Source organism: Rhinatrema bivittatum, chromosome 11 (genome assembly GCF_901001135.1).
Source record: "Rhinatrema bivittatum chromosome 11, aRhiBiv1.1, whole genome shotgun sequence".
Taxonomy (NCBI): Eukaryota; Metazoa; Chordata; class Amphibia; order Gymnophiona; family Rhinatrematidae; genus Rhinatrema; species Rhinatrema bivittatum.
Window position 1 is genome coordinate 50,979,595 of NC_042625.1, and position 15,297 is coordinate 50,994,891.

Consider the following 15,297-nt stretch of genomic DNA (forward strand, 5'->3'; position numbering starts at 1 on the left):
CAAGAAGATCACAACACCCCCGGTATCAGGAATAGGGCACTGCGTGCAGGAAGATCACAACACCCCCAGTATCAGGAATAGGGCACTGTGTGCAGGAAGATCACAACACCCCTGGTATTAGGGATAGGGCACTGTGTGCAGGAAGATCACAACACTCCTGGTATTAATAGGGATAGGGCACTGTGTGCAGGAAGATCACAATACCCCTGGTATCAGGGTTAGGGCACAAGTTCTAGTCACATTGACTGATCACATTACTTGTTTTGTCAAGCTACCAACTGTTTCCATTTCCCATCCCCCATATACTGTCAGTAGGAAACTTGGTAACATGAATAAATAAGAGGGCAGCCAATAGGAATACATATTCATTCCTAAACTGACCTTAACTGACCTGAAAAGTGTCAAATTGTATCATTTTCAGTTAGTGCGCACTAACTCCCAGTTAGTGCGCACTAACTCCCAGTTAGTGCGCACTAACTCCCAGTTAGTGCGCACTAACTCCCAGTTAGTGCGCACTAACTCGAGTTAGTGCGCACTAATCGGAAGAAACGATTTTTAACGATTTTTTAACTAAAAAATCGTGCCTAAGACGATTTTCTTGCCCTGCCACACGATTTCTATCGTTAAGACGATATGGAAAACGATTCACATCCCTAGTAGGGATATACTACCATCACTTGGCCAGAATGAACAGACAGATGATGAAATGCAAAGAGAAATTAGGGAAACTAACAAAATTAGCAACACAGTAATAATGAATGATTTCAATTACCCCATTATTGACTGGGTTAATTTCATATCAGGACAGGCTAAGGAAGTAAAGATTTTAGATCAGATAAATGACTGCTTCATGGAGCAGCTGGTAAAAGAACTGATGAGAGGAGTAACTATTTTAGACCTAATCCTTAGTGGAATACGTGATTTGGTTTGAGAGGTAACGGTGTTGGGGCCACTTAATAACATGATCCCATTTGATTTGATAACTGGAGGAAGGACACTAAGGAAATCTTCTGTAATAACACTGAACTAGCGTTAAAATCAAGTACAGTACCTGAAGATTGGAGGGTGACCAATGTAATGCTAGTTTTTAAAAAGGGTTCCAGGGGTGATTCAGCAAACTACAGACCAGTGAGTCTGATGTTCATCCCAGGAAAAATGGTCAAAACTATTATAAAGAACAAAATTACTGAACATACAGAGAGGCATAGTTTAATGGGACAGAGCCAACATGGATTTAGTCAAGGGAAGTCTTGCCTCCCAATCTGCTATTTTTTTGAGGGCATAGATGGACGTGGATGTAGTGTATCTGGATTTCCAGAAAGCATTTGACAAAGTAGGTCATGACTCTTGTGGAAATTTAAAAAGTTAGGGGATGGCGACAGTGTCGTATTTTGGATTGGGAACTGGTTAAAAGATAGAAAACAGATCTCTTTCCCCTCTGCCCAACACCCACCCCATGGAAATGTGGCTGGCTGTACAAGGAAGACATCATTCGCTGGCTCTGTCCTTCCTCTTTGGAACTCCTTGCCACTGGACATTAGGCTGACACCCGACCTCCAGACTTTCAGGAAAAAAAATGAAAACCTAGTTGTTTCTTGAAGCTTTCATCCCATGAACATATTGTTACTTTTGGCCTCCTTGACCAGTTGCCTTGTAACTCGCTTTTGAGCTCATATGTTGGAAAAGCGTGTAATTAAATAAACGATGATGATGAGAGAGTAGAGCTAAATGGTTAATTTTCTCAGTGGAGAAAGGTGAATAGTGGAGTGCCCCAGGTATCTGTTTTGGAACCACTGCTTTTTAACATATTTATAAATGACCTGGAAATGGGAACAAGTGAGGTGATCAGATTTCCCAATGACACCCAATTGTTCAAAGTTGTTAAATTACATGAGGATTGTGAGGAATTTCCAGAGCGCCTTGCGAGACTGGGAGATAGGGCATCCCAATGGGAGATGGCATTTAATGAGAACAAGTGCAAAGTGATGCATGAAGGGAAGAGCAAACCAAATTATTGCTATATGATGCAAGGTTCCACTTTGGGAGTCACCACCCAGGAAAAGGATCTAGGTGTCGTCATTGATAACTTGTTGAAATCCTCTGCTCAGTGTGCAGCTGTGGTGGCCAAAAAAGCAAATAGAATTCTGGGCATTATTAGGAAAGGAATGGAGAATAAAACAGAGACTATCATAACGCTTCTGTATCGCTCCAAGGTGCAACCTCATCTTGAGTATTGTGTGCAGTTCTGACCACTGCATCTAGAAAAGTGCAGAGAAAAGCAACCAAAATGATAAAGGGATGGAACAATTCCCCTATGAGGAAAGTCTATAGAGGGTAGGACTCTTCAGCTTGGAGAAGAGATGGCTGAGAGGAGATATGATAGAGGTCTATTAAATAATGAATAGAGTGGAATGGGTAAATGTTAATCAGTTATTTACTCTTTCAAAAAGTATAAAGACGGGGGAGATGCAATGACGTTGATAGGTCATTTAAGATTATTAGGAGAAAATATTTTTTTTACTCAATGCATAATTGAACTCTGGAATTTGTTGCCAGAGGATGTGGTGAAAGCTGTTAGTGTAGCTGTTTTTTAAAAAAGGTTTGGAAAAGTTCCTGGAAGAAAAGTTCATTAACAGTTATTAAGGCAGAGTTGCAGAAATCCACTGCTTATTCTTGGGATAAGCAGCTCGGAATCTATCTACCCCTTGGGATCCTGCCAGGTACTTGTGACCTGGCTTGGCTACTGCTGGAAACAGGATACTGAGCTTGATGGACCCTTGATCTGACCCAGTATGGCAGGCTTTATGTTCTTAAGAAAAATGGATAATTGTGTAGCAAATTCTAGTATCTATCTATGGTAATTGCATTACATAAATGTGCAGTGTATGGTTAGAGTGATAAGCAATAAAATCAGTTTTAACTTAGTTAATATAAATTTAACAGTAATGAAACAAATTACTTGCAAGTCTTTTTTTTTTTTACAATATTCTCTAAAAATCCAATAACACATTAACACTATGACAATTAAATAAAATGTACTTGTATAATAAACAGAATGACAAGAGGATGAACAAAAATACATATCTGGTTTGCAGTTGAAGAAAGTCCAAAGTTTCCCAGGAGGAACGAGGAGCATGGAAAATGGCGTCGTCCTGTACCTAATGCTGGTTTATATCCTGCTCTCTAACCTCTGCAGATGTGTTTAGAATAGAAAGTGCGAGGGCTTGGCTTGGTGCCTCAGAGGTAGCGCAGCGCCGTGCGGAGGACCTCGGGTTTGGTTTCCTGCTTCGGCTCTCTTTCCAGGTCATCCCAGCCGCTGCTCGGTGATGGGGGTTCAGGGCGCAGGGTTCCGGAGGGAGCCCTAATGTGCAGCCCCTGGCTGAGCACCGGCACTGCAGTGATTCGGGAGGAGAGACAGAATAGGAGAGGGAAGGCTCGGGGTGCCGGATCCCAGCCCTGGTTCTGATTGAGCTGGGAGCCCAAAGAGGAAACTTTTCAGGTCCCCCTACACCCTCGCCTCCCTGCCAGTCAAATGTTTAAAACAATAAGTAACAAGTGAGAATTCATTTCTCTTCCCTTGGAAGAGAGTGTGAATATATTTTAAATATTAATTGTAGAAGCATTGGCAGGTCAGGCAGCGTTTCTCACCTCTCTTTCTTTCAGGCGCTTTGGATCTGCTCTTCCTCGGCCCTGGGGTTGGCGGCTGGCTCGAACCTCTCCAATCATGGTAAGCGGCATTCGTCTCTTCAGGTGCTGCAAAAGAAGATTTGTTGTAGAAAAAATGAATAATGCTCAACCTACAAAGCAGACTTTCTCTTGTGGGAATTGTTGCTTGAGGGAGGAACTCGATGGGGTTTTGAAAGCTTGTAAGGTTTCTAAAGGTATCCTCTGTACCTCTTTTGTTTTGGCGGTCTAACACGGTGCTTCCTTCTCACTGGCTGGGGAGCGCAGACTAATGATGTCTTCTGCTTCACCTGCATGGCCTGTTTTGTGTTGCTCCTTGACTGAGGAAGATAGAGTCCGTTAACTTTGATTGTCAGCTGATGATATAAGTTGCTCTGGCGTTGATTTTTTTCTTTTTTCTCCCATTTATTTGTGTGAAAGACTGTTGGTGTATAAATCATCCAGGCCACTAAGATCCTTGTTTGGGTCCCCTTTGGTAAACCCTTCAGCAAAAGAAATCAAAAGAACAGACACGGGAAACGGATCCTTCTCGGGGGCAGCACCTGCCCTCTGGAACGCTCTCCAGTAGGGCCCCGAAAGCAGTTAAAGGCCTGGCTCTCCAGTCAGGCTTTTGCTGCCAAATCTGAAACGCAGCCGTGCTTGGCATTCTGCCTCCAATGCTTTAAATGTGTTACTGAAAACAAACATTATTGCTACAGTAGTTGTTTTTCAAATCCGTCCTCTGCAGAGTTTTGCAGGCATAAAGTCTTTCCACGTGTCAAGGGCTCAACTTAAAAACAAAAAAAAAACAAACCGCTTTTCTGTGGTTCCTCCTACTTGGTATCGTCACAGTGCTAAGTAGGAAGAACCACAGAAAGCAGCAACATGCAAAAAAAAAAAGAAGTCTTGATGTAAAAAAAACCAATTTCAGGGTGCACGATATTTGAAGATCTATGTTCTAGGTTTTGATCTCTGCTTTCCTCTTTGCCAGATTCGGATTGCAGCATTAAATGCCTCCTCCACTGTGGAAGACGAGCATGAAGACACCCTCAAAAGTCACAAAACTCAGACTAAGGAGGCTCAGGTGAGTGGAGTCCTTGCCAGTTGCTCTGCGTGCTCTCAGTTTGCTTACCTCTGGGACATGCTGCAGCCCCTTTAATAGAGTCCCATCTGATTGTGTTTGGGTAGATATTGCGCTGCGTGCAAGCACAGGCGAATTTTCTGCTTTTCTTCGTTGCAGGAAGCCGAAGCATTTGCTCTTTATCACAAAGCACTGGACCTTCAGAAACATGACCGCTTTGATGAGTCATCCAAAGCCTATCACGAGCTCCTAGAGACCCGCCTTCTGCAAGAGGTCAGTAAGAAAGGAGACCCCTTCTTCCAGCTCTTCAGTGTAGCACTATGGTGGAGGATGATTCCCTGCTCATTAATTTCTGGAAGAGCTAAGAGTTTATGGGACAGTTACGTCTTTACAGCATTGTAGTTTGTTCCTTTTTCTCTGTCTAGAACTGGTGTTGTGCTCAGGTTTCAGTGGAAATGGGGAAGATACTGCAAAACGAGTAGACCTAGTACCACAGTAAATTAGGAGCCCAGGCTATAATAGAGGTGGCACTTAAGCACTGTCCTCTTTCCACCGTTTTAGGTACAAGTAGGTGACACTCCGTGAAACTAACTTGTAGCCTGTTTAAAACAAATTAGAGAGCATTGTTTCACTCAGTGCAAAATTAAGCTGTGGAATTTGTTGCGGTGGATGTGGTTAAGACATCTAGCATAGCTGAATTTAAAAAGGTTTTGGGCAAGTTCCTGGAAGAAAACTCCATAAACAGTTAATAGTGGAGTAGACTTGGGGAAAGCCAGTGCTTACCCTGGGAGTAGGAAACAAAAATGGATCTATTCTTTGGCATCTGCTGCCCTCTTCCTAGAGATCCAAATTGGCTCTGTTGGCTCAGCGTTCCCTTGGTCTTAATGATGAAACTTTCCAGGAGGTTTAAGGGTGGTCTCTCCCTTCTTGATTTGCTCCTTTTGGGTTTTCATTTGCAGGCTGTACCATCCAGTGATGAGAAGGAGGGACTGAAACATCCTGGCCTAATGCTAAAATATTCTACTTACAAAAACCTGGCACAGTTGGCAGCCCAGCGGGACGACCTGGAGACTGCTATGGAGTTCTACCTGGAGGTAGAGTACTTGTGAAGTGTTGCTTCTGGCCTTCTCCCGTCACGCGCTGTGGATTTAACAGTGGTCCTGCCACTTTGCTTTTCAGATGCTCAGGATCAGTTGAAAGAAAAGTCTCTCTGGACTCGTGTATTTCACAGTACAATACTGCACATCAGTGGAACTGTTGTAAAGCTTCTCATAACCATGAGTGTGATGATGTCGCTTTAGGACGGCAGCACCGCTGCCTTCCTGCAGTCTCTGCCTTGTGTTGGTGCTTCAGCAAAGTCTGATATGTCTCACAATACTGAAATCACATTTGCTGTCAGGTTAAGATTTACAGTAACCTTATGGCCTTTTGTGAGTGTATTTGAATTAAACACGTGACACTGTTAAGCAAAGAGGTTTAGCTAGTCTTCTTTCATTGTGCCTTCACATTTTCTGGTTCTATACTATAAACCCCTGAATGAATTAAGAAGCAAAATGCAGAATTAATCAAAACTGTCCTGATATATGCGCAGTCATATGATCAGCCTACATGCATGCTTTTGTCTGCAGTAACTACAAAGAGGCCATTAAGATGTCTAAACTATACCAAACCAGTACTCTATCACCCCCAAACACTACATTTCCAAACAAATGTTTCAAAAAGTTTTCTTCAGCAAGTATTCTAAAAATAAATGCACTCAGGTACTAAATATATCAATTTCAAAAAAATGTATTGTACATTAATAAAAAAAAAAAAAAGCTACTATTTTTCTCCTGTTTCTAAACTATAGCAAACATTTAAAAATATATAATCCCCGTTCCCACAAACCCATATCTCTCTCAAAAATCCTACATACCGTTCCTTCAACCACTAAAAAAGACTATTTCTAGCTCTCAGTAGATGTGACGGCTTAGAAACATATTCCGGTATCGCACTATTCTTTACACATGGCTTACATTTCTTACCATATGACAATTTGAAAATACTCTATCAGATTAAACGTTTTAACAGTAACATCACATGTGTGTTGGCTACAGATTAACAAATTTCATCAAACGTTTAGACAACTATATTGGCAATCTCTCCTGAATAGAAAAAGCCCCAACTGGTGGCTTCTTCAGGGGTCTTCACTCCATGTTGAATAAAGGTTACTGTGAACTTTTAAAGTAAGCAACAGATGCTTATGCTGCTGAGAATGTAGACTAAAGCATCCTTCTCTTAATCACTTTGAAGCGCTGAAAAAAGTGCGAAAAGCGGAATATAAATCTAAATAAATAAAATAAATGTATTCAAGCTTTGATTCTGTTGATTCACTTGCTCCTATACGAACAATCTTATGATGAACCTCCCTGTTAAACTCATTACCACTTCCTTTCCAACCCAGCACAAATAAATGTATCTGAAACTTCTTCTCTCAACCCCCCCTTTATATTCCCTCCGCACCTTTTGCTAAAAATTGCTACCTCGTCCCTGCTATTCTGTCCCTGCACATCTCCCCTCCCCCGACTGTCTTAGTTAATGTCCATGTCTATTGCTAAAGTGTATGACACAGGAACACATCAAGTGAATGTAATTGGCTACCTGTAATATTTATGTCATGATGTAAACTGTTGTGATCTTCATTTGGAATGACAGTATATAAAATGGCTAAATAAAATAAGTATATGGTCAATATTCTAAGGAATACTCCAGCCAATCAAAATAATGTTTCATGAGTTGTGATATTCATTTCTCACAAAATTCAAGCGAAGAGCCTCTCTGACCCACACAGCCTCAGCCTTTCTTTGTGTACGTATGTATGCACACACATTTGGTTAGTGATTGTAAATCTTTTTTTGTACTTTTTAGGCAGTCATGTTGGATTCTACTGATGTCAACCTGTGGTACAAAATTGGCTGTGTGGCTGTGCGGCTTGTGCGTATCCCCCTGGCACGGCATGCTTTTGAGGAAGGGCTGAGATGTAATGCAGACCACTGGCCTTGTTTGGATAACCTCATTACGATCCTGTACACGCTCAGTGATTACACAAGTGAGTGAAGTCCTGGCAGGCTGTCTGTTTGAGTGTGTGTTCTGTGCTGCTGCCTCCTCATGGCTGTGTGCTAGAAAGTGCAGCAGAACATGTCCTGCAAAGGAAGGACTTATTAATGAGTTTTTTTTGGTTTGTTTGTTTTTTAGGCTTACAGGCTTCTGTAATGTGGTAATAGATGCATTTACAGTATTTATTTTTACTTAGGTTTATACATTGCAGTATAACAAAAAAGCTTAGTGTAATTTACAGTAAGGTTATAAACAAAATAAAATCACATCAAAAAATACGACAACATAATCATGACTGACTAATATCATGTATTAGTTATTCAGCACCAGCAAAAAAAAATTCATTCAGACCAGTTCCCTAGTAGCTATACTTATCCATAGGCACAGGAAAGACAACAGGCCTTAAGATGAAATGTTGCTAAGTCATCAGTGGACCTAATATCAAGCAGGAGAGAATTCTGCTACAGAAAAAACTCGCTTGGATCTTTTTTGACTTGACCTCACAGACCCCTGGAACAAACAGTTAGGCCTCCTATCTTAAAAGCCTAGATAGAACAAAGTGGGTGATCCTATTGGAAAGGTAGCCAGGATCCATACTGTGCAATACCTTATGAATATTTACATTGTGGACATTGCCCAAATGCTTTCCTTTCCCCAAGGAACTTCAGGATCCATCTGAGGCACTCTATATCCTGCACACTATGATCTTTTCTCTACAGCATACCCTGATGCCCATTCTTATTCACGTTGCTGTATGTGATTCTTTTTGATATATCATTCTTATTTACTGTCTAGATAATGATAAGGAATGTAGCCTTGCAGTGTATAGCATTGGAGATGGTGCTTAGTTCAGTCTATGCATTCAGCTTGATTTTCTTGAATTTAGTATATTGGGTGCTTCGCAGGTCTGGTTTGCTGGGAAGTCCTTTCCACACGCATCTCGAGAGAAGAAGATTCATAATGTGCAAGGAATCTAGCCATTTCCCTGTATGTACCTAGATCAGGCCAGACTCCTGGGGTTTGCCTTCCTGTCATCAGATGGAGACAGAGAAAGTTTCACTGACACTGCACATAACGCAGTGTGCCACCTGCAGTCCCTCAGTATTTCTCTGTCTCCAGCAGATGGTAGATGGTGTAAAACCTGCAGTCTGGAGAGAGAGGAAAAAAAAAGATTAAAATACAAAATGTATGGATCCTCCCAGGGGGTTGTGAGGTCCTGGTGGGGCCACCCCCCCCCCCCCCCCTGGTTTGAGGTAGACAAGCAGGAGTTGGTGACCCTTCTGATAGCTTGGTCCAGTCTGTGGTGTGGGCATCTGGTGGTCCAGATCCCTCATCCCCCAAGAGACAGCGGTGGAATCCGCTGGGAGATCTGCACTTTAGGCCAATGGAGCAGGGAAGTGTCCCTTTCATAATGTTTGTCTTGGGCTGGGTCGCTAAAGTTTGTCGAAAGGAGACTGATGATAAAGCCAGTGCTCTGGCTCTTTTCTGATCTGCCATGCAGCCTGCACCCCTGGAACTAGAACCTCTGCACCAAAGGAAAATATTGGTTTCTATGAATCTTTATTTGTTCTCAGAAAATAAATAAATAAAAGAATAAGGAGCTAGTCAGAGGAATCTGTTCAGCAGGGGGCGAAGCTACCGTAGCAGCTTGGGGAGCTCAGGAGTGGGTTTTTTCTCAGCAGCTTCGCTGCTGAATGACTGTTCCCTTGCCATTGAGGAGCTGGTGGTGCTGTGGGTACAGGGAGGAAAAGTGCGTGTGTGTGCGGCAAAAGCAGCATGGCATTCGGTGGCCTGCGTCCAGCATGACCACACCGATAGAGCAAGCCTTGGGGGTCTAGCACTGAGACTTTCCCCGTCAGCATGGAAATGGCGGCCATTTTAAATTCCCTACTAGCAGCGTGGGTGGGAGAGGCAGGGGAATCCCCTCCTCGCTGTGCTCTTGATACTTAAGCTACTGTGCCACCTGCAGTCCCCCAGTATTCTCTGTTTCCAGAAGATGGTAGAAGTGTTTAACCTGTAGTCGTATTTTTTTTGGTCTGAAAAAATTTTGTTTCCAGGGTGTTTGGTCCGGTTTTGGGCTATCCCCCTGGTGGAGTGGGTGGCCCTTCTTTCACTTCTGCCTAGTTGTTCAGGAAGGGTTGATAGGCGGTGGAGCTGGCTCCCTCGTACCCTGTCCTCTCCCTCCCTTCTCATGTGGAGAGTGTACAGGTAGATTTTCTAAGCAGGCACACAGTTCATATCACATCCTATAATTTGCATACCAATTGCTGCTATTACAAAATTATCTTTCTGTGCCTTGAAAAAAAGGTTCCTTTGAGACCCATTAGGTGCCTAAAGATTCAAGATTGATAGCTCAGTTTGATTAACTCTCCCTACAGTACATACCATCTTTCCCTGCTGGTCGTTCTTGTTTTTTTGTAATACAAAAGGCAGCTTTTATAGTTGCTGCTCTTATTTTTGGCTTTGGGAATTGAGAAATATCAGATCAGATTGCTTTTGAAAATTGCTACAATTGCTACAATTTCTACAATATATGATATTGAATTGCTACAATTGCTACAATATATGATATTGTCCATAGGTTTTAGTATGTTATGTTTACATGTGTAACTCCTTGAAAAGTCATCTGTAAGCATAGCTGTGATAAACAAATTAGTCAAGCAGAAAATCAACCTAAGATGGTGTTTACATGGGTTAATGAGCAGACAAAAGTCCAAGACACAACCAAAAATTCCAATAATCCAGATGCCAAGCTGTGAAGAGTTGGCACAGTAATAAGACTGAGTTGCAGAATAGTCATTCTGAGGCAGATCTATTGGTTACTGATACTGCACCATTTAATGCGGCTTCTTTTGATTTTATTTCAAGTAGCGAGAGCATCAAGCTGCTTTGTCAAATTAAGTCTAGTTGTTGCTGCCTTGATCCTTGCCCGTCCTTTTTGATTAAGGAAAGTTTAAATGTGCCGTTGAAACCTTTGCAATTGATTGTTAATGCCTCTCTGCAATCTGGAAAGCTTTCAACAACTTTGAAGGAAACTATTAGCCTTCTTCTGATGGAGAAACCAGGAGCAAATGCCTCTTAAATTGCTAATTAATGGCCAGTTTCAAATGTGCCTTATTTAGAAAAAATGGTTGGTTATCATCCAAAAAAGATTATTCGAATCCGGATTCCGGAAGTACTTCAGTACAGAGGTGACTTTGGTAGCTCTAGCTGACAAACTTTGACTGGAGTTGCATAAAGGGGTAGATTTGGTTATGGGCCATTTGGGCCTGACGGCCTTTTTTAAATTTTAAAAAAAAAAGTTTTTAAATGTTTTATGTATAGTATATTTTGGCAAAACCAATAAACAGTTTCAACATAATACAATATAGTCTGGCCTATGACATTCCTGGAATAAGCATAGTTACATTATACAATGTACAGTAAAGAAGAGAAAAAGACAAAAAGCAGCAAAGATGAAAGCGAGAGCAGAACCGCAGAGACCGGCTGAAGCAAGCAGACCATAAAATCTCCTCGGGCATCCCCATACCTGCTCCGCTTAATATCGGCAATATCTTGAATCTGCTTACGCCAGGACAGAGTTTCCAAAAAGTGGCAATTGTGAATCTCGCAGAGAGCAGCAGTTGTGCCACTGAGGATGATGCTTAGAGTGCACTAAAGAGCCATCCCACCACCCCGTGGAGCATCAAGAATGTCAGCGAGTCCTTGCGCTACATCGGACCAGAACTGGCGTATCGATGGACAGAACCACCACATATGTGCATGTGTACAGCACACCCGCGCCACGATTGCAAGAAAGAGAGACGGGAGTATGATAGGTCCTATGCAATAATCCTGACAGTCGCTTTTGATACCCTTGATCACAGTTTTGTCTGTTGAAGGCAATTGGAATTGATGGCATTGCTCTTTCTTGATTTGAATCAAGAAACGTTACACCCAAGGGATGTATTAAGGGTGAAGTAGAGGTCATCTCCTTCTGGTCCTTGGGATCCTTTATTTAGTATTTATGTTTCACCTCTGGGGAATTGGACTTACAGTTCCTTTCTTCAGTTATATTGTGAATTGGGTCCCTTCCGCCACAGTCAAGTTCGGAGACTGAGAGAAGTCTCATTGTGGCGAAAGTCCCAATAAGCTTAAGCATCATTAAAAACGGAAGCGCTCTGGATTAGAAAATGATCCTTGGTTTTCAAACCGTTGGTTGCATTAAAATTCCCTTACAACAAGAAGTGTGGATTTTGGGTGTAGTATTGGATTTAAACGTTCAGTCTCAAATTTCAAAAGAGAGATGATTTTGCTTTCTACAGCTTGGACAGGTCTGTGGTTTGCGACCTTGTTTCTCTGGAGAAAATTCCTAGTTGGTTAGGTTATTGGAACACCTTGTATACAGGTGGAGTAAAGTATAAAGGGAGAGATTATCCACCCAGCGCAAATGTTTTGTTAGGGGCGGACTAGAAATATTTTAAAATAAATAGATTGCAACTCATCCAAAAACTACTGCTCACATCTTGCAGGGGCTGAAGGCTGCAGCTAGTTCCCCTCTTCATTGCTGTCTACAGCAGTTGCCATTTTTTTTTTAAATAGTTTTTAAAAATCTTGCATGCACTGTCCCCAAAACTGGCTACTTGATAGTCTACGAGGAGATAAAATTTAATAAGATGAAAAAAAAATCTTCTTATATGGGTCCCATCTGAGCAATAACTGATTATCTGAATGTTCATAAACTTAGTAAAATGTGTGTTTTAACATTTTAGATCCTGGATAATGTAGGTTAGAAGTTGTAATTCATTTAAAAAATAAAGTGGATTTGATTTTAATGTAATTCAGATCTATGCTTTTTGTATTTCTGTTAGTAAATGTGTGATATATGTTGTATTTTAACGTTTTATTGTGTGTATTATGCTTTCTGTTCTTGTATGAATTGGGCTGTATATAAAATTAAAATAAATATCCCAGATCACACCAACCTTGCTAACTTTTCAAGATTTTCGTTTGAAAGATGCGTTTCTTGGGCTGTCAATGCAGAAGTGTAAGGGGTGCCGTCAGTCTGATATCTTTCAGTAAAAGCCTTGTTATCTCCACTGTGCCAGGTAATGCTCAGGTACCCAAGGCCCAGGAATCTGGTGGGGGAGTGAAAAGCTCGGGAGCAGAGCAGCTTGGCTCTCCTCTCCTCTCCTCTCTGCCGCTCTGTGCTTTTTTCACTTGAGTTTCACCCCCTCTCCTTAGGTTCTCTGAATGCTGCTGCATCCAGCCGAATAGTAGGGTTTTTACTGGTTGCTAACGTAGAGAGAGATTCTGAGACGTTTTCAGGGCTTCTTTCATCAGGCTGCCTTGTAATCCAGCTATTATAATCACTAGGAAGATAAGTGGCAGCTTCTAGCCAGCTCTGTCCTGACATAGAAAGTAATTCTCGGAATATCTGATTGAGCAGAAGTGACCACCACTCATGTTTTTGTTTTCTTGCTCTGTTTTCTCTTGCCATCCCTCAGCCTGTTTGTATTTCATCTGCAAGGCCCTGGAGAAGGATTGCCGATACAGCAAAGGTCTTGTTTTGAAGGAGAAGATTTTTGAGGAGCAGCCCTGCCTGCAGAAGGACTCTTTCCGCATGTTCCTGAACTGGTAAATCTCTCTAACTGCTCCCAGGGGTTATTTTGCATGCCTGGGGTGCACGCCATTCATCCTCTGCCTTGCACAGCTCGTCGGCCCCTCCTCTTCTGGTGATTCTCTGGTTTGTGCCCGTCTTCTCAGCTGGACTGGAATCTGATGTCCTAACCGTTACGGACCATTTGGAACCAGTGACTGTGAGGTCATTTGTAACTCTTGGGAGTGGAAAGACAAAATGATTTCTCAGTAACTTTTCTAGTGCAGGTGCTGTTAATTGGTATCATTTGCGATGCATTCTTCGGAAGCAGTAAGCAGAGGGTGCAACTTTCTTTCAAATAGAAAGGATAAGTCGGTTTAGATATGCACATCTCTGGCATGACTTAAAGGTTCTTTTAATGATCCTGGACAGATCCCATTAAACAAAACAAGTTTCCTGACAGTGGCCAATGGAGTATAGAGCTGCCAAGATCCTTTATTTCTTTTTACCTGTATGTGTTTCTCACTTCATATTTGTGTCTATCTTTGCTTATATGGATTTTAAATACAGTCTAATGTTAAAAAGAAAATGACTAAGGAAACACATTGCATAAAACCAAATGATAGCATTGACTTGCTTGTTTTCTAGAGATATTAAGGACAGCAGTAATGCCAGGATTGCAGACTTGAATGCCTGTATGTTGCTGACTGTGGCGCCTTGCACTGCATAAGGCTCGGGCTTGTCAATGACCCGGGCTGTGTTGCTTCCTAGGCACTGTAGTGTTTGAGGCCCATCTTGGTGGTTATATGTCCGTGCCCATCTGAGCAGAGAGTGACGACGGCTTTGAGAATCTTTGGGGCAGCACACCGAAGGCCGCTTTCTCTAACCCCTGTGAGTTTCTGGTTCATTGTTTTTATGATTTTGATGTTTCTTCATTCCCTCCTCTTACAGTGATGTATCAATTCATGAGGTGAATGTGAGTCTTGCAGAGACAAGGGCGATTGTTGATGAAGCACTGGAACTACGTAGAAAGAGGCGAGCGCTGACCGTGCAAGAGAAAAAGCCAGATCTGAAACTGGTGCAACCTGTCCCCTTCTTCACGTATGTGACTTTTAGGCTGGGCTCTACTCCTGTGATGCTGAGTGTGGGCTGCGTGACTGCATGGGCTCTCGTGAGTGTGGGACGCATGCCCTCTGCTGTGAGGCTGGTGTTCCTAGATCTGTGGAAGAAGTGACATTACATTGTAAGTTTTCTTTTCTTAATACAGGTGGAAATGTCTAGGAGAGAGCCTGTTGGCTATGTATCAGCACCTAACTACCTGTGAGCCACCTCGCCCCAGTCTGGGCAAGAAGATTGACCTCTCGGACTACCAAGATCCTGCCCAGCACTTGATTGTGTCCCCCACCTCCACGCCTGTCAGTGTCATTCAGGCTAATCCTAGCAGCAGCAGCAGCGCCGTGGTGGCAGTGATAGAGCCGGCAATCGCTCTTACCCCTGAGACTCCCACACTGCCTACTCCTAGCCAGAGCCTCCTGGAGTCAGTGACCCCATTAGGTGAGGAAGGGGCTGTGTTCGGACTGCATGTTGGGGTTGCCTCAGTACTTCAGATGCAGGTTAATGAACAGCGGTGGTACTAGGATGATGACTTGAATTCATAGTGGGCCTGCTACCTTACACCGTCTTTATTGCTTTTATTTCTATGTAAAGAAAGCTGATCTCCTTGAATAGTCTTTAAAAATGTTTGTGTTGCACCTCTCTTCCAAGCATCCAAAATGCTATTTAATTATATACTTACAAGTATGCAGCCACCTCTGGAGAGAAGGACCTAGCAGCACATTTCTGTGGTCCAGGTTTAATGAAAGCTATGAACACTAATGAT

The 15,297-nt window shown here is 42.4% G+C and overlaps 1 protein-coding gene across 4 annotated transcripts in view; it reads left to right on the forward strand.

The window, feature by feature from the left end:
• CABIN1 (calcineurin binding protein 1) overlaps positions 1–15,297 on the forward strand; it is a 180,798-nt gene that overhangs the window by 9,347 nt on the left and 156,154 nt on the right. For all 4 annotated transcript variants that reach the window (XM_029619235.1, XM_029619238.1, XM_029619237.1 and 1 more), the window contains exons 2-9: positions 3,664–3,727; positions 4,655–4,747; positions 4,904–5,017; positions 5,704–5,838; positions 7,652–7,832; positions 13,327–13,456; positions 14,370–14,519; positions 14,686–14,972. In XM_029619235.1, coding sequence (XP_029475095.1) covers positions 3,725–3,727; positions 4,655–4,747; positions 4,904–5,017; positions 5,704–5,838; positions 7,652–7,832; positions 13,327–13,456; positions 14,370–14,519; positions 14,686–14,972 — 1,093 coding nt within the window. In that variant the 5' untranslated portion in view covers positions 3,664–3,724. The remainder of the gene's footprint in view (positions 1–3,663; positions 3,728–4,654; positions 4,748–4,903; positions 5,018–5,703; positions 5,839–7,651; positions 7,833–13,326; positions 13,457–14,369; positions 14,520–14,685; positions 14,973–15,297) is intronic.